The sequence below is a fragment of the Colletotrichum scovillei genome (genome assembly GCF_011075155.1).
Source record: "Colletotrichum scovillei strain TJNH1 chromosome Unknown Contig00011, whole genome shotgun sequence".
NCBI classification, from domain to species: Eukaryota; Fungi; Ascomycota; class Sordariomycetes; order Glomerellales; family Glomerellaceae; genus Colletotrichum; species Colletotrichum scovillei.
The window spans coordinates 3364475-3382437 of record NW_023336269.1 but is presented as its reverse complement, the minus strand read 5'-3'; the positions used below and the strand labels follow the sequence as shown (position 1 = coordinate 3382437).

Below are 17963 nucleotides of genomic sequence, written 5' to 3'. Positions count from 1 at the left end.
TCTACAACGTATCTCCGTGGATGATCCAGGCGGAGAAGAGACTGATTCCAGGTCGACCGCACTGACGCTATGAGAATGATCGAGAACCAAAGCATTTTCCTATTCCGTTCATCAAACGTTCACCTAGACTTGGTCCGTCAGGTTACCCCAGAGTCTGAAAACATAGGGCAACCTAGGATAACCTAGTTTGGTAGTCAGCAAAAGAGGTTTGAGCGTCGAAAGCTCGCCCAGCCAGCGAATTTCGAGTATTCTGGCTCGTTTATTTTGCCTGCAAGAAGACTCTGTGTTTATCATCAATATCAATTCTCCGTAAAAGGAGCGACTGCAAGGCGGGCATCATCCCTACTGAGGCCTCTTGAGGGCCGATAAGGCTTTTTTGATTGATGGCGGTACGTGCTCTCGCCCGGTTCAAAATCAGTTGCCCTTCGTCGCCAGGGAAGCAGACTCGGTAAAAGAGCCTTCACATTGGCGGAAACCCGCTGAAAGCGCCTAGGAGGAGATGGCTACCGGGTTCCTGGTGAAGAATGCCTTCTTTTGTTGAGTTAGCGCAAGCTTTGGCGCCTTCATCCTACTCAAGATTGTGCCATGTTGCCGAGACGCCAAGGTTGAATGAGACGCCATGTTAGTCCCAAAGAAACCGTTTGCTTTACGTTATTGGCACGGTTTGATAAAAGTCGAGTCGTTTACTCCCTGGCCGAGACGTCTTGCCTTGCTCCCTTTGATCCCAGTCGCTTAGCCCTGCTCGGGGGCCACGAGATGAAGGTTCGGTCCCGAAGTCGAACCGGGCGAGAGGTATCCACACAAACAAGGAAGTACAGGCGATGGAGAGGGCTAAGGGGGAAGTGATGAAGTGAGCCTGCAAGCAATCCGATTAGGACGCATCCTTGAGTTTATGAACGGCGACCAAAAGACTTGGGGCGGAGCAGTCCAGAGTTGCTCGCAGCCACGTCGAAAATGGCTGCTGGAAGGCTCGGATCGCAGCCTGTCACGGATTCACGATCTTTGTGACAAAAGAATTGTGCGACCACACGTAAATGATCCATTCTTCGACCAAGAGCCACCGAAGCGCGGCCGTATAAGTCGCCAATGGTCCTGTCTCACAGAAGGCGCCTGTACAGCACGTATGGCAGCATCTTCGCGCGATAAGTTTCCCACGTAACGTAGTCTCCGTTCGTATCCTGAGGGCGGCACAGTACGCCATGTCGGCTGAGAGTAGCCAGCTTGTGTACAGTCACATCGTCGAACGCGCGCCTAGCGCCAATCTCTTGCCTGTGACTGTCAACTCTTTGCGCTTCCTCATGGGATCCTGACTGCTGCCCTGAAGTAAAGTGATCGGCGACTCTGCCCCCGTTTTGTCTTCTCTAACAGGCTAAAGCAGACTTGAATTTCAAATATTCCCTGTCTCGACCGTTGCTCTATGACAAGCATCTTGCTTTAGTGTTAGAATCGGTGCAGCGAGTAATCTTGTCGATTCCTTCCCGCAACAAACAAGACTTACGCTTCAGATCTGCTCCTCTGGCCTTTACTTCCTTCTTCCTAGTGGTTGATGATAAACAGCCAAGGACCACTACTATCGGCTGCGTTCGTATCGGCAACCCTTGCGAGCCAAGACGTGAACCAGGTAGTAGGAAACAGCTGAAGGCACTCAAAACTTCGATTCGACCTGTGAAGTTGAAATTCCACTAGGGCAGGGAAGTACAGAGGACATCGGACCATAGCCACGGCGGGATCCTAGTCTGGTAGTGGGATCCGAGGGCGCTCCAGTCACGCAGCGCATGACTGTCACAGCCCCGGGGCGGCCGCCTATCTTGGCGAGGAATAGTAGTATAGGGTCAAGTGCCGGGTTCATGAAAGTTGGGGGCCGTCGATGTGGCTTTCGGTAGGAATGTCAACGCTGACCCTGAGGATGATCCGTCGGACGGAAACCAGGTACCGCTAGTTGGTCATAAACGTCTTGCGGGATCCGTCGGATGTTGTCTGGTGGGGTCCAGGCGAATCTTTCTTGTTTCCTCCCTGCCTATCTGCGGGTATTTCCCAGGCGTTTCTCTCGCGTATGGTGTCAGTGGTCGTCATGGCGGCGGCCAGGACGGACAATTCTCGCAGATCCTGGGGTCTTCATGTCTGTTCGAGGCGGTGACGGTTTCTTGCCCTCAAGAGGTACAGTTCGCTAATCACTGTGTCGAAATCGGACGCATAGGCGGGTTGGAGGAACCGGAATGAGCCGTGTGCATGTCTTGGAAGTATCAGTCGACAGTTGCGGTCTAAGCCTTCGTTTTACTCGTCAGATGATGTCGGTGAGTGAGGTGGGCTGCCCTGCCGCGATAGAATTAAAAATAAACAGCATACACTTCGATTAATTGAAGGAGGGTAAACCCGTGAATGACTCCGACTGCCCCCCGTTGCCGGGGCTGTGGCTGCAGACTGCGGGATGTCGCAAGTCAGGGCAGGTGGGGGATGCGTACAGATGCCACAGAGTGTCTGGATGCCGATGGAGAAGGCTGGACTAGTGACGATGTCTCTTTCCATTTCTTTGCTCTCGCCGATGAAGACAAAGCTTGGAAGAGAAGAGAGAGAAAGAAGGGGGAGCAGGGAAGAGGCTAGTAAGGCCGCAACCAACTTTACCTTCTTGAGCCAGCACGCGTTGCATGAAGCGAAGGCAGGGATGAACTACAGCACTGCGTTGATGCGACTGAGCGGACCGCCCGCACATCTTGAGTCCGAGGTGGTGGCTTAACCAAAAGGCGCCCCCCAGTCAACCAACGCTCACTCTCTCTCTGTCTCGCGCGCTCTCACTTGAAGCGCAGCGCAGCCTTCTCCCTGTCTCAACATCATTGGCGTTGCAGGGAACTCGGTTCCATGAAAGTGCTAGATCCAGGCGTCGATCTCGACCAATGCGGGGAGATGTTTGCTGGCGCAGCTATGGAGTATGGCATTGGTGGCTTTGTTCTTGCGGTCAGGTTGTCCTGCATTGAAAGTGGGAGGGATGTGCCCACCACATCAGGCTCGATATGAGTTGCAATACGAGTGAGGCGCGGCAGGCGTGGGTGGTAATTCTCCTAGCGTACTTGGAACCTTTTCTGCTTCTGCTTCTTTTCCCCTTGTTCCGTGATGATGTGGTGATGTCTTGCGATAGTTCTCCCGCATATTTGAAGGGTGAGACAGCAAATTGAGATTCGGGGAAAGAAATGGGGCCCGTGGAACGCAGCACCTACCTAAGGTAGTGGGTGACAGAGTGGGTGAGTGCCAGATGGGACGATCTGTGCGGCCTTGGCCATGTACCCACAGGCACACAGGGCGGGCAGGAAAGGGCGACAAGGTACCCATGTCCACTGCCTGGCTGAGGCTGAACCAATAGGGTTTAGCCCGGTTGCTAATCTCGACGACCCTCGTCTAACCCCCCAATCATGCAGCCAACTTACCAACGTTTGCTCCTTCTTGCATCTCTCGGTACCCAATCATAATGGCCTTCACGAAAACCACCGTTGGCACATCGAGGTTCCTTTGTTGTTTGCTCCTTCCTACAGCCCTCTTCCAGGCCTCTTCCAGCATCACATGGCTCTGGTTTGCTCCGGCTGTCTCCATTGGCGTGCGTGGTCATCGACCTCTCCGCATAATCTGACAGGGGCAGACGCGTGAAGGGTAAGTATGCAAGTACTCTGTCTGAATTCTTTCGCCCAAATTGCTTCTTTCATGATTCTTGATCAACACGCCTATCCTAAAATGATCCAGCCACGTGAAATAATGGCAAATGGCGCAAGAAAGGGTATGGCCATCACCAAATCCTAGTCCCTGCCTTTGCTCCCCACCGCCTTTCCATAGCCAGGCTGTAGTACTCTGCGCCTGGAGAGGCGGTCAACTCATTGCTGAAGACCAGCAGCTAGCTCCTTTGAGTCGGCCTCTAATGTTTCAGAAGAATGAAGAATTGGTCGTTTGCCCTTTCCACTTACCCTGAACTCCGTCATAGTAGCCCCATTGCAGAAAATGGCCCCCAACTTTCCTCCTTTGCTGTCCTCAATTTGCCTCCCATGCCTAAACCCGAACAAATAGAGATTTCAAAAAACAAGCAAGGCAAAGTTTCATCGTTCCTTCTTGACCGTGGCTGAGCCATCTCCCACCTCGTTTGGATTGCCTCTCACATTGGTTTCGTCAAAGTCATAGCTGGCATCGTGCCTCTGGCGGAAAAGCTCGTCGAATGCCTGTTCATCGAGTGACAATGTATGGGGCGAAAGCGCCATAGTTGTGAAAGAGTCATTCATCGTGAAATTTTCTCCGTGTGCGCCCGTGTCGAGTGATTCTTGAGGAGTGAACAGCCCAAGCCCACTGAGATTGTCTGCCGCGGAATGCTGAAGCGCCTCATGGTATGAGTTACTGTGGAAAGACCCGTTGACAACCAGCGAATCCTCTCGACGTGAAAATTCACTAGTGGCGTTATCCGATGGAAAGCAGATAATGTTTGAGCCATGTGTCGATATTCGCGTCATTTCCCCGTCTTTTTCCACGGGACTCGCGCGCTGTGCCGCTATTGATGAATATGCTGGCGGACTAGAAAGGAGGGCAGCACTACCCCGAGAAAAGTCATCGGCCTGGACGTCGAAAGGGATGTGCTGTTGATCCATCACCTGGACGTCCAATGCTGTCGGTTGGTAACTGCTTTGCTCCTGTAGCAGAGCATTATTGAGATGGTGTTGGTGCTGGCCAATGGCGGAAGCTGTCTGGTGGTGATCTGTGCTACGTCGGCTCTGGCATGCTGTTCAAGATCAGCTTTTGAAAAGTCATTTTGCCAATCGCGCGACTCACTCGGATCATAGTGATAGACTGTGCAGTGCTGATAGATTTCTTCCTGATTTGTAACTGCAGAGAGGCTGACCAGCGGCATTGGCGCGCGTACTTTTTGCCCCTGAGCATCTCGCACGCAGTAAGCGGCCTGGAATTGGTGAGGCTGACCGACCTCAGAGAGCTCCCAACTCCCGTGCGGGTACGTTCCGGCAGACGTGAACATGTCGAGATCATGACGCGGTAAGACTTCGTTCATACCCTGGGTCCTCAAAACAACACGGGATTCCGTCGGTGATGATTCTTCGTTGTGAGACATTGTGCCTTGAAAGAACGGGCACAAGATTGTTGGCGAAGGCGAAGCGGTAAGTGTGGTGAGTAAACAGTGGCGGTAAGTGAGGTGTAAGTGCATGTAAGGATGGTGGGGAGTCTAAAGTACAAAAGAGAAACGATAATAGGGATCTAGTAAGAAGATGAGATCAAAATAGCTTTTTGGGGGCGCGATGAGAGAAGAAAGAAGAGACGACACCAAATTGTATAAGCCAAAAACTACCCTTGACCGAATGCAGCGCTCGCGATAACATCTGACGGAGATTTTAGGGGGAAGGTTGGCCCAAACACTGGAGTATCTAGGAGACAAGCGTGACGGGAACACACCAATCCAAGGTAGTTCACCTCGCCTATTCGCCTAAGCCTTATTGAGCTAGCAGAACTTGCACAATGTGGTGCGGCGAAAAACTCTCGAAAAGAGGCTACAAGCCAACTGTTGCCTCGACACCGACAAGTGTCCCATCTCGTCGTCAAAACTTCGTAAACGCAGTTTGGACAGCTTGTGCAAATCTGGGGCTGTGATACGTTGGCTTACGACTTTGATTGAGATGCAGGTACATGTCATCGAGCACGGGCGATGTCATACTCTCATCCAGGATGCTGGATTCTCAAGTTGGCGGGCAACCGTTTTGTGTCGAAGCCAGCCTGGCATGTTCCTTGCACTGACCGCCGCACATATGCTTTCTGCTTGATTCTCAACCGGGCCGTTGGTGTTGCTTCCGCCGTCGAAGGGAATTATACGCGAGAGAAAACGTTGTGTGCGTCGTTGGTTTCTTTCAACTCGTATGCACAGCCCGCTAAGCGCGCAGGCGACAGGGACACAAGGCAGTCATCAGTGCGATAGCGAGTGATCGAGTTGAGCCGTAGATGTGATGCTGAGAGAATGATCACCGAGTCGGCGATCTGAATTGTACAAACACATACGCTCAAGTAACGTGTGATAGAAGGCTTTGGCTTGCTCGCTACATCCCCTCGTGCCCCCAGCGTTGATACGACCGATACGATCCCCAGACTTTACTTTTTGGGCCCTTTAGAATGCGGTTTCGGGACGGCTTCAGCATCATAGTACTCGCGCACGGCTGGAAGATCGCCAGCACGGAGAGGACACAAAACAGTGGTTCTTGACTTCTAGTGTAAGTCAGCAGCAGGTCAAGCATATGTGGGAAGAGGGGTTATCCTTGAATAGAGACTGCCGCAGGTATCCGTGAAGTAAGCCAAGGTAGTGGTAGCGAAGGGAGGCTGCAGCTGGCAGTGTCGAGGACGGAGGAGCACAAAGATTCGCCAAGGGACCGTCGGCGGCCGTTGACAAGGCAAGGTAGATGACAGCCGGAGGCTTGCTTCGCGGGTTCGCGGTGAGGTAAGGTAAGCCTGGCTTCTGTTGCTTGAGCCAGGTCGAGGTACCTGCATCTTCGGGCCGTGATCCAGACAAAGTACCATTTTACCATAAGGTAGGGGAGCTTCCTGGGTACCTTTGGCGACTGAAGAGAGACAGGCGCCTCGAAGGATACAAGTGTGTACAGTGTGAGAGATACCGTGTCCCAAACAGGGGTCCGATCGTGGAGGTCCCCATCTCCAAATTCGAGGTTGGCACAGATGGGTTTGGTAAGGCAGGCACGTTGGTGAGGAAGGTGAGTAAAGTAGGTAAGGTAAGGTGAGGAGAGGTAAGGTATGACAAGTACCTGGGTATTCTCACACCCCCAGAGCTTTCACCCACCCCCCTCCGAAGAGGAAAGACAACCCCGGCAAGTCTAAGGTAGTGTCTGGCCAGGCCTGGAGTGGGAAGCAACCATCGCACACACGCACACACACACGTACCTACACACACGTACACCCCCCCCCCCCCTGCAGCTTTCCACCTCCTCCTTCCTCCTCCTCAAGACATCGTCCCACAAAAACATGCTAGGCCTTCCACACCACAACCAACCGTCCTCGGCCAATTCTATGAGGTGACTTCGTCGCTTCCTGAGGGGAAGGTGGCGCTTTCTTCCCCAATTTAGGACTTCCTTCCACCTCCATGGACTACTCCAGAAACATCCTGGTGCGGACCATGTTGTCTCCCTCAAATCTCTCCCGCAACAAGTCCCGGATATCCTCCGTTGCCATCCGCATCCACATGGGGTCCCGCTTGATCTGATCTCTTATTTATGACCATCGGCACAGCCAGCTTTAAATCAAGATTCTTCCATCACAGCCCAGAAAGAAGTCACCACTTCATCAGGACCTTATTTGATTTGTTACTCAATATCTCCAAGAGACACAAGGCACGCAAAACACCCCCTAACCACCTATTGATACGGCATTCTACCTTACACCGCCATTTACATTCATCATGGCGTTGACCTTCAACCCTGGCAACATCGTTGCTCGTGACATTGATCCTACCCAAGTGCACCCCGAGATCCTTAAGATTGTGACAGAGATCTTGGATCTCCGCCTCAACACATTCGAGTCCACCATAGCCGTCTCTGCAAGAGATTACTTTGCTTTTGGCGAGGAGGGCCGGCTCTTCATGGCATTGCAGATGGGGTACGCGTCCATATCTACTTTGTGCCTGCCTAATACCACCCTTTCATAACGTCTCTAACCTTCATCACAGGCGCATGTTGGGCCAACCTGTCATGTGGGTCAAGGACGGAATGCATTCCAACGTCGATAGATGGGTTCTTGGGCCTTGTGAGAGGTTCATCGCCGGTCCACACATGATTGTCTCCGTCAACGGTATCGCTGTCGTCGTTCCTCGACCACCACCACAACTCCTCGAGGAAGCACCGGGTGCAACCACCCAGTTCGTCAACGCTCCTGAACGAAGAGTCAAGATCACACGACCTCCCAACGCCTTCATCCTCTACCGCAGCGACTACCAAGCCCAAATCAAGCAGATGAACCCTCAACTTCAGAACAATGATATATGTAGGTGGCTGAAGTTCAACAGCCCTACACCATCTCGCTAACATTTGAATAGCCGGAATCCTAGGCAAAGCTTGGAACAACGAGTCTCATGAAGTCCGCGAAAGATACAAGGCTCTCGCGAAAGCCTACAAGGAGCGCCACAACAAGATGCACCCTGATTATCGGTACACGCCACGCAAGCCTTCCGAGAAACGTCGTCGCAACCGGAGGAGCACTTCAGCCTAATCGCCCTCGCCACCTCGTTCTAAAGATGGAGCCAAAGGATAACAGGAGCAAGAAGCGATCCATCACAACGTCGCTACATAGGTTCCTATCATGCTAGGTCTCAATGACTGTGCAAGAATTTTCGCGACTACAAGTTGCTGCGAAGGAGCACCCTCGTCTGCTGCCTTAGGCCGAGTATGCCTCGTCTTCCCTCAAAGCCGTGTTCCAGCTCGCGCCGAGAAAGTCGACATAACACCAACACTTGATGTTCGGGCCAGAACTAAGCAGACATGCCGTGCCCGGCCCTCGCCCTTATCATGGTCAGCCGGAGCAAAGAGACTTCTTCTGCGACCTTAAGGTCCTGTGAAGCCCAGGATAGGCTGGACTTCGTGTAAGGCTCCGGAGCCGCTTCGTGCGGTTTCACCTACTCTACTCACAAGATGGGCGGATTCTGGACGCATCATCGGGTGGAGACGGTGGCGGCGCTCTTGATGGGGTTCAAGCAAAGAGTGAGCTACTTCAAGCAGAGCAAGACTCGAAAGGATAGAGCAATTCGCGTCGTCGCTGCCGAAGAATCGGATGTCTATTTCTGCCATGATACGAAGATGAGCCACCACAATAGCGATATAGATTGTTTGATAGATTTACTAAAACGATAATGAAATCATAATGTTCATGTCTCATTGCCTTAATCTCTCCTTCTGCACGACTAAAGTACCTAGCTGTCTCTTTTCGATAGTAACGTTTACAACTCGTCACATGCTGTTCATCGAATCTCGCGTGACTCCATATCACCCCTTTAGAAATGTATAGACTACGACGCCTAAGACTGGCTCTTTTTCCAATCACTGCTCCATATAAAAGTACCGCACCTCCACTCCGTCCCCTTTTCCTTTTCTCCGGATTTCCCCAGAGGACGGGCGCAGATGAAAAACGACCTGCCTACGTGGATCATCAGCTATGGATGGGGATCGGGAGAAAGGTCGGGATATGTCGGGGGATGAGGGAGAGGAGGGTAGGACAGAGGCCTCGGTGGACGCATAAACGAGTAAGAAGGGGGTAAAGGCGTGTGTGGTGTGGTTGGGTTTAGACTTACCGCAGTTGACGCCCGGCTTCTTGGTCTGGAAGCTGATGCAGGGCTCCCCGTGCTCGCACTTTGGCACGACCCTCTTCCCCAGGTTGAACTTTGACCAAGACTCCTTGACCTCGATGGGGTCAAAGACCTTTTCCGAGGTCGTCGTCTCGAATGGCTTCGCGGAGGAGGATGAGGGAGGCGTATGGTCTTTGCCGCCGCCGTTGCTGCCGGGTTGTTCTGCCGTGCCCGCCGCTTCTGATAGTCCCGAGAGGGAACGGATTGGGCCAGCAGCAGCAGCAGCGCCACTTGCGGCTTTGTTCTTGGTGAAGGGTGATGGTGGATGATTGGTCTTTGCCGCGTCTGCTTGAGTGGGTGAAGACTGGGTTGGTGGTTGATGTGGCGGGTTCTTTGGCTTGAAGAAGCCCATGAGGGTGCTCTGGGCTTTGCCGTCGGATTCGTTGGTTTTCGACTTCTTGGGGGCTCGTTTAGCAGATGCTGCTGATTCGGCTGGTCGCTTTACGAGCGGGTTGGTGCTCTGTGACGAGGAGGGTGTCGACTTGGGGGGTGGCAACCTTGCCGTGTTGGACTGCATGGATGCCTGTGAGGCGGCGGGCACGCCTTCGGTCGTCGTGGTTTCCTGCGAGGCTTCCGGGTCTTGCGTCTCTTGAGTCGTCACAGGGTAGTCGCCATCATCTTCGGTTGGAAGATTGTGTAACTCGAGGGGAGTCGATACGGGGCTTGGTGCTGGCTTTGGGGTGGGCTTCTTCATGAACATGTCGCGGATGTTGCGTCTTCGGTCGAACTCGGGGATGAGTTTCGCGGATAGGGGAAGAAGGTCCTTTTGTGACCATTCCCTCAGCCGTTTACCGTCGTGGAACATACCACTGGGGTTCATCACGTCGAGTACCGGTGACTCCTTCCCATCCGTTGTGACGACGTCATTCATGACTGCGAACACGGGGCAGTGGTCCGATCCCATCAGCCCCTCCTGAATATTTGAGTCCGTGAACCAGTCCTTGATGCCCGATGAACATAGGATATAGTCTATCCGGCTGCCGTTGTTCGCTGGTCGAGTATTCCTCTTTGTGTCCCAGCAAGTGAACATGCTCTGCCTGGTGGAGTGGAAGATGCGCGTCAAGTCATGTAGGACGGGCGCCTCCTTTCCTTCATCGCGTTCACCGACGACCTGGCCACCGACGACGAGCTGGTTGATGAACCGACGGCTTGGCCCCTGCATCCACTCTTCCACAGTCATGCCCTCCTTGCGGAGCGTCTCCCTGAGGTTGCAGGTGTCCATCTCCTCGCGAATGACGTTGAGGTCACCCGTCAAAATGACCTGCTTCCCGGCCGCGACGAGATTCCTCACGCGTGCGTCGAGGGCGCCGAGGTAACCCAGCCGGAAGTCGTCGCGAGACGAGTCGCGGGTCGCGGGGCTGTAGGTGCCGATGAGCACAAAGGCCGGGAACTCGAGGATGACGCACCGGCCTTCCGAGTCGAGCGTCGCCTCGTCTACTTCGCTGGAGAGCTGGCTCGCGCGCGGGTAGCCGCCGATCCGCTGGTCTTCAGGCAGCTCGCGGAAGCTGGTAGTTGAGTTTGGGACTGGGAGGACGCCTGTGATGCCTTCTTCGGCGCGGATGGGGCAGCATGTTGCGTTCCGAGTATATATCGCGACACCGGAATATCCTAAGGCGAGAGGTGAGAAACATACTGAGGGACGATGACCGTTGTGAGCTCACCCTTCTTGTATTTCGGTAGGCTGAAGAATACATCCCAACCAGGTACTAGTACCATGTCATCTTTGAGGTCTTTGCGCTGAATTTTCGTCTCCTGCATGACTACGATGTCCGCCTCGAGGGTTTCGAACATCGCCTATAAGCTTTTGTCAGTAACAAGTGGGAACACACGAGGAAAGAGGATGACGGACCTGAAATGTTCGTTGTGTGCTCCATGGCTGGTACCCAAACGGATTTCTTGGTAGTGTCAATTGAAGTACATGGATATCCTCATTTGAAGATGACATACCTGATGCCATTGACTGTGATACAAGGATCGTGAGTGAGCGGGAACGTCTGTCAAATGCTAGGGACCCAACTCACCATTCCATGTCACAATACGCAACCCCATCCTGGCCGGTGATTCGCTTGCTGGTGGTATCACGATTGGAAAAGATTCGAATTCACAAACGCCGAGATCACGTCGTTTTCATGCCCATGCCCGAGATGTCAAAGGGTGGGTTGCTGCATCAAGCCCAGAGGTTCAACTGCTATATTCGCCTCCAATTGTGGGAATGAATGACTAGGGTATCAAGGTTGCGAGTGGAATTTCAAAAGAATCAAGTTGCTTGAGGACCGACACTGGGACGCCTCATTTAAACTGTCAAGCCCTGGTCAACGCGACGTAGCTGCCGTCATTGAAGTGGTGAACGCGACGGTCTGCGCGGTGTCCCGTGATTGTCTACGCACGTGACCGAATGCGACATACTGCAAGTCGCTGCAACACATGGACGCAACATATTCTTCTATCTTAATCACGTATCTTTCAGTGCAAATGAATTTCCCAGAATTATTGCACCAATTTTGTTCGATCAATCAACATGAAGAAGTCAGGAAGGTAAGCCGAGACGAGCATCTGGTGTTGGTTGAGGTACGTACCGAACCCGGGCCCTCCCTTCCTGCTTTCTCCGCAAATGACCTGACATCATTTAGTCATCCCCAAAAGCCATCTTCAGGCCTTATAATCCAGGCACTTGCCAGGCCGTGAACGTTCCCGCTAGCCGAGCTCTGGATAGAGAATGACCTGATCCTCCGACTTCCGACTTCACAAAACCTCGAAATCCACCACCAACGCCCACCCGGTCGAAATCGAAACCTCTCCCCTCCACCGATATCTCCCAAACACAAAGATGCAGCGTCAGCTCCTCTCCGCCGCCGCGCGCGCCGCCCGCGCCCCGGCCGTTCGCTCCACCGTCCAGCGCCGCTTCGCCAGCACCACCGAGAACGCCTTCATCAAGGAGCGTGAGGCTGCCAAGCACCACGCCGCGCAAACCACCGGTTCGTTCTCTCCGCCCTGTTTGAGTCCGACATACTTCAATGTTTCGAGTTTTGGGGAGCCAATTGGGCTCAATTGACCCCTCGAGCGGCGAAGGGAGGACCCGGACCGGATACAATATGGAGGGAAAAACATGAGATGCTAACATATTGAGTAGGCCTCTGGCGCAAGATCTCCATCTAGTATGCACACCACCCCTCCATAATTCTCAGTCGAAGTCTCCTCGAGCACCGACTCTGTCGTCCCGCTCGATATTTGCCCAGCCATCTTGGCCAATGCCGCTATAACTGCGTATCACGAAGTGCCGGAAAAGAGCGCGGGATTTGATTCGGGAATTGCTGGGGAGACATGGGAGCCTGATATGAAGAGTGCAAATGCTAACCCGACGCTCCTCGCCTTCACAGCGCCTGCATCCCCGCCCTCGGCCTCGCTGCCGCCAACGCCTACGTCCTCTGGAACGAGCACTGGGACCACTGGAGCCACATGCCCCCTCTGGAGGAGCGCGTCGAGTATTCTTACCAGAACATCCGCACCAAGAACTACCAATGGGGCAACGGTGACAAGACCATCTTGTACGTTTTCTCGGAGCCGGGCATGGAATTGAATTTGTAGAACAGACTAACACTCAGAAAAAGCTGGAACGACAACGTCAACTACCACAACCCCGACAAGGCTTAAACTAAGCCCGTCTAGTGTGAACGTGATATCGCTGATTTCAGGAGACGAAGGAGCGATCCATAGACTCGGGGTGTGACACGCCTGCTGAGGGGGTAGACTATCCTGTACATTTTCCCTATGTCACAGCAATCGAGAGATGCGGCCTTTTTTAAAAAACTTCAGGAGTGTCATCGTGAAGGGTATTGATGTCTTGTGCTACGTAAATCTGCGGCTCATCGTATCCCTCTCCAGATATGGCGGGGGGTGCTAACATGTCATATCGCAAGTGCTGCCGCCTCCTTTCGCAAAGCCACATAGGCAGCCGCGTAATCCGCCGCCAACACTTTATCCCCCGCAACCTTCATGATGGTTGCCTTCTTGGCCATCATCTCACACTGCCTTGTGATATCCTCGATACTCGAATAATGATCAAACGCCTTTTGTATGGCACCCGTAGCCCGGGTCAGGTACTCCCGCCTCTTGGCCGAATGCGGTGCCATCGTCCCCGCGATGCCCATGTTGGCGTCTGCAAGGTACGAGTACAGCTGCCCGCTAAGCGCCGCGGAATCGCACTCGAGGCTCCGCGGCAGGACGGCCGTGAGGAGCTGCACCGAGGCCTCGAACTCGCCCAGCGACGTCAGGATATTCGCAATGGCGCCGATGGCCTGCCACAGGCAGGACACCAGCCTCGCCCTCCATGCCATGCTCGCGGCGCGCATGGCGATGGTGAAGCCCCGCTGCGGCCGCCCGCACTTGTCATACAGGTGGACCTTGATCAGCATGAGCCTCACGCGGAGCGAAATGTCTCTCTTATCGTCGCGAATCGCCGCCAGCATATCCTCAACCTTGTTGAAAGCCGCCTGTAGGTCGCCCCGCCGGGTGAGGCAGTCGATGTGGAGGAAGTCGACGACAAAGGCCATGTCCGGTTCCAAGTCGTCCTTTTTGGACTGCAGGAGCTGCGAGAGCAGCTGCTCTGCGCCGTCGAGGTTGTTGTGGTGCAGGTCCCGCTTCAGCTTGATGATGCCCCGGTACTTGTACCAGTATTGGCTCGGTTTCCATGATCGCAGAGCATTCTCGTCGAGGGCCTCTAGTTTCTGCAACGCCTCGTCAAACTTGCCTCTCGCCGCGAGTTGCGACGCCAAACGAGATGTGACCTTGAGCTCGTCGTCAAATATGGAATGTCTCGCGTGACACCGTAAGAAAATCTCACAGTCCATGGCCGAGAGCTGCGACAGCCCCAGCCTATCCCACAGAGCAATCAGGATGGACAGCTGGGCGCCAAACATATTCTTCATGTTCCGCTCGACAATGAGGTGAGAGCTGCGGACCACAAGTTCGACCGATGTCGCCACGCTCTCGCCATTTGCCAGGCCGAGCTTCGCTTCGCTGAGCAGCACCGACGCCCACAATGTCCACATTCCCGTCTCCTTCGCCTTGACTCGCAGGTAGGAAAGACTCTCCTTGGCTGTGCCGAGGAGACTGTCTGCCTCCAGGTCTCTCACAAGGTCCGGATGGGCTCTGCCAAAATGGAATAGCCAGCTGAGTGCAAAGTTGAGACAGGTCATGTCACGGTTCTCACGGGCCGTTGATACGGTTTCGAGCATGGCTGCGACGGCTTCTCTGTAGCACCCAAAGTCTGCTTGCAAAACTGCCAGGTTCATCAAGGCGTATTGATAGAATAGTCTGTCTCGGTTCTGCATCGTGTAGTCAAAGTATTGATGCAGGAAATCAAATGCTGTAGGATAGTCGCCTGATCTCCAAGCATCGAGGAAACTGCAGAATGTTAGCAACAATGTTTATCAACAATGGTCGGAATGACTTGCCTTAGATAATGCCTCAAGCTAGGCACGAGAAAGCTGTCGCCAAGGAGATCATGAAACTGGTTCCTCAGTTCCAATGGTATTCGGTTACCGAATTCTACTCTTGTCAGCTTTGGATCTTAAAACCTAGAAAATTTACTCACTCTGCATCTGCTCGATCTGGAACTCCAGCAAGAGCTCAATGTCGTCTGTGCTCACCGGCACAGCAGCAGGAGTACCATTTCTCACCATGTCGCCATAGACGACAGATGTGAGCGCCGCAACACCCTCAAGGTCCCACTCCGACTGCTCGCCTGTCATGAGAACATTGTCGAAGCTGAGCCGGCCGAAGGAAGGGTTCCTCTTCCGGAGGTACCCCGCTGTAGGCTGCCGATACTGCACGAAATCCGTCCAGAGCTGCGTCGCATCGTGGAACAGCAGCCTCGTGAACTCGAGCTGGCACCGTCGCACAAACTGACCCAGCGGTGAGTTCCTCGACAGTGTGATCCCAGGCTTCTGCTGCTGCTCCTGTAGCAACTGCGCGGCAATGGTCTCGTCGCCGCCCGCCGCCCGCAGCAGCTCTTCTTTTGTCTTGGCCAGGCACTGCGACTGGCGCGCGAAGAAGTCGTGAAGGAGGTCGAGGGAGTTGATCCCCCATAGCTTAGCAAGGAACGTGTCCCATAGCTTCCGCCCCGGCAGGCCGACGACAACGGAGTGGGCGCTCAGCAGCTTTTCAAAGTCCTTGATGCCGATGACGAGGCTGACGGTGCTCTCAGCTTTCCTCCAACGCGTGTCCTTGCTGGCGGTGTTGGTGAAGGACTGGGGGTCCGGGTCGAGGAGGTGTGATGTGATGAAGGAAAGCACGGGGATGATTGCCGTGGCGGGGACATGTTCGTCCGTGTACAGTTCGATGAGGGCGAGGAGGCCAATCTTGGCAGGCGTAAGGTATCGAGCCATTGTGGGCTCTGCTCCCGAAAGATACGCAGTTTCGGCAAAAAATTAGTCCCAATAGATTTGGCTTGCCCGGAAGCTCATCGGATGGCGTGAACGGTGAACCCGTGGGCGTCGCGGTTGACCATGTCACTTGAGCTAGGTGAGATGAAGCAGCACAGCGCGTCGCGCCTAACTGAAGGTTCGTAGCAATCGAGATCCACCAGAAGATGTCAGCCGGGCAAGAGGTGATTCGAAAGCACGAAAACAATGTCCGAAATCCTGACGGCTAGAGCTCTTCTGTTTGTTAGTCTCGATGTTGTCAGTGAGGTTTCTGTGATGTTGGGCGTCTCCACAGAAGCCAGCGAGAAATGTGATTGGCCACCAATGCTTGAATAGCTCAAGAACGTGTGTCTCGCGACTACCTCCACGACACACATCGCTGTCGAGTATTATACGTCCAAGTTGTAATATCTCGCATAGAAAGGCTGTTTATTCTAATTAAATTGCAAATCTTCCAAAACACACTAGCGTTTCACCGAACAAGATTTATTTTGAGGTATTACGTTGAACGATGTCGTCTTTTCCCCGAAGAATAACACCTGGTTCTTGACATGATGCATTACATTTGTACGTTATCTTACAGATATTGCTACAATATTTGATGACAGGTTGAGATCTTCGGCCGGTCCGACTGTTAAACTCGAATTCTCCCCCAAGCCAGAATGTGCCCTCTAGCGAACCTGCTCTGTTCAGGACTTTGTGATGCATTCCCAGACCGGCACTCCCAATTTCGAAGTCAGCATCTGCTCAAAGACTCTCCCACTTTCTCACGTCTCTTTCCAACGAATGCTCTCCCCCTGCCGATTCCTCAACTCGCTCTCCCGCGTCTCTCTCGCCTCATCCGCAGCCAAAATATCACTCTCACTGCCCCCATCAACCTCATCAACATCATTCGTCGCCCAAATCCTCTCAATGCAAAGCTCAAACGGCCCCGGCACCCGATCCGTAAGCCCCACGCCCACCGTCGTGACCTTGGACCTTAGCATCTCCGTCTGCGGCTCAATAACGAAGCCGTGGTTCGTCCGCACAAACTCGTTCCACTTAATAAACACCGTCTCCCACTCCCCGGGCCGCTTGGCGAACAGCCTGTGCTGGTGCAGGTCCGTTGGTACCACCGAGTCCGTCTGCAGGTTGATAAAGTAGCTCCGGCCGTCCGACTTAACGCGCATCGCTAGGTAGGAGTACGGGTCAATGTCCCAGACGGCCTTGCCGAAGAGCGTGGGCTTCTGGTCTGGCGTCCGCCATGCCGCGAAGCCTGTGCGTTGGATTTTGGGGTCGTTTTTGGGGAGGTCTGTTGATATTGTGCCGTGGAAGCGGGCGTGGCCTGCACTTGTCGTCGGTGTGCTTTGTGGTGATGTTGTCGTCGCTGTCGAGGAGGGTGAGGAGGGGACCCATTCGAGGGCGCTGTGGGAGAAGCCGCCAATCTCTTGGTCGGACATGAGTTTGCAGTCGTCGGTCGAGCCCGGTGCGCGGAAGTCTTGGAGGATGTAGGGACCCGAGGGGCCCTTGATGCCTTCGGCTTTTGCGACTGTCGCAATGTTGCATTAGCTTTCTTGACCTGTACAATCCAGGTAAGGGTACTTGGTGTATAGTCGGAACCTACCAATACTTGCGCGACGCTTGAACTCGTCCATGGTCCGGGAAAATATGCCCTTGGCCATTAGTGAGGGTGTCGCGCGCATCTTTGCGATCGTTTCGCCGGCGCCGCCGACAGGTTCGCTTTCCAAGTGATTTTTCGGCTGTTCGGATTCGAAGCTCGCTCGCGCGATGCGCCCGTGGTGCTGTTGAGTCGGTGGGCGGCGATTGCCAATTGCCCTCCGTGCCTCTCTCCGTGTTCCGTTTCGGCGGGAAAGTTGGCGAGTTCAGCTCTCCGGTCACGATCTTCAACTTTTGTTCAGATTAATATTCTCGGTCGCTTGTCTTGGAGCTCTCGGCACCAATGTAAGGTACATGGGTACCGGTACAACGAGCTCGAGCTCCCATGCGGGGGAAAGAAAGACCGTGTTCCGCCTTCAACGACACCTCATCTCCCATTCCCTACGACCACCATTCATTTGAGGTCATCATAGTCTAGGCCTTGCCGTGGAAAATGCGCAAAGCTGTCCAGGATTACACTACGGGTTTGTACAGTCTGATTCGGTCAATTCGTTACACTGCTGAGTTCAAAATTCTCT

At 53.8% G+C, this 17963-nt stretch overlaps 6 protein-coding genes across 6 annotated transcripts; 2 read left to right on the top strand and 4 right to left on the bottom strand.

Annotated features, from left to right (window-relative positions):
• Nucleotides 1-3898: 3898 nt before the first annotated feature.
• Nucleotides 3899-6719, bottom strand: HER10_EVM0009595 (uncharacterized protein). The gene is made up of 2 exons (XM_035479080.1): nucleotides 4798-6719; nucleotides 3899-4747 (listed from the first exon to the last, which is right to left on the bottom strand). Exons 1-2 carry the CDS (start codon nucleotides 5183-5185, stop codon nucleotides 4077-4079), a joined length of 1059 nt encoding a protein of 352 aa, XP_035327171.1. The 5' UTR covers nucleotides 5186-6719; the 3' UTR covers nucleotides 3899-4076.
• A 429-nt stretch (nucleotides 6720-7148) lies between these two features.
• HER10_EVM0000959 (mating type protein mat1-2-1) lies at nucleotides 7149-8893 on the top strand. Its single transcript, XM_035470723.1, has 3 exons — nucleotides 7149-7629; nucleotides 7700-8013; nucleotides 8066-8893. Exons 1-3 carry the CDS (start codon nucleotides 7433-7435, stop codon nucleotides 8236-8238), a joined length of 684 nt encoding a protein of 227 aa, XP_035326509.1. The 5' UTR covers nucleotides 7149-7432; the 3' UTR covers nucleotides 8239-8893.
• Nucleotides 8894-8913: 20 nt separating this feature from the next.
• Nucleotides 8914-11685, bottom strand: HER10_EVM0001790 (DNA lyase). The gene is made up of 6 exons (XM_035471525.1): nucleotides 11389-11685; nucleotides 11315-11327; nucleotides 11217-11262; nucleotides 11029-11161; nucleotides 9314-10975; nucleotides 8914-9159 (listed from the first exon to the last, which is right to left on the bottom strand). The coding sequence occupies exons 1-6, from the start codon at nucleotides 11414-11416 to the stop codon at nucleotides 9041-9043; spliced, it is 2001 nt and encodes a 666-aa protein (XP_035326562.1). The 5' UTR covers nucleotides 11417-11685; the 3' UTR covers nucleotides 8914-9040.
• A 509-nt stretch (nucleotides 11686-12194) lies between these two features.
• Nucleotides 12195-13018, top strand: HER10_EVM0002402 (cytochrome c oxidase subunit VIa; the record flags this gene model as incomplete). The annotated part of the gene is made up of 4 exons (XM_035472115.1): nucleotides 12195-12342; nucleotides 12498-12522; nucleotides 12745-12912; nucleotides 12976-13018. The coding sequence occupies 4 exons, from the start codon at nucleotides 12195-12197 to the stop codon at nucleotides 13016-13018; spliced, it is 384 nt and encodes a 127-aa protein (XP_035326613.1).
• Nucleotides 13019-13272: 254 nt separating this feature from the next.
• HER10_EVM0000219 (anaphase-promoting complex protein) lies at nucleotides 13273-16027 on the bottom strand (the record flags this gene model as incomplete). The annotated part of the gene is made up of 3 exons (XM_035470012.1): nucleotides 14961-16027; nucleotides 14821-14914; nucleotides 13273-14770 (listed from the first exon to the last, which is right to left on the bottom strand). The coding sequence occupies exons 1-3, from the start codon at nucleotides 15751-15753 to the stop codon at nucleotides 13273-13275; spliced, it is 2385 nt and encodes a 794-aa protein (XP_035326428.1). The 5' UTR covers nucleotides 15754-16027.
• Nucleotides 16028-16422: 395 nt separating this feature from the next.
• HER10_EVM0003285 (complex I intermediate-associated protein 30) lies at nucleotides 16423-17854 on the bottom strand. The gene is made up of 2 exons (XM_035472967.1): nucleotides 17393-17854; nucleotides 16423-17317 (listed from the first exon to the last, which is right to left on the bottom strand). The coding sequence occupies exons 1-2, from the start codon at nucleotides 17469-17471 to the stop codon at nucleotides 16557-16559; spliced, it is 840 nt and encodes a 279-aa protein (XP_035326687.1). The 5' UTR covers nucleotides 17472-17854; the 3' UTR covers nucleotides 16423-16556.
• Nucleotides 17855-17963: the final 109 nt, after the last annotated feature.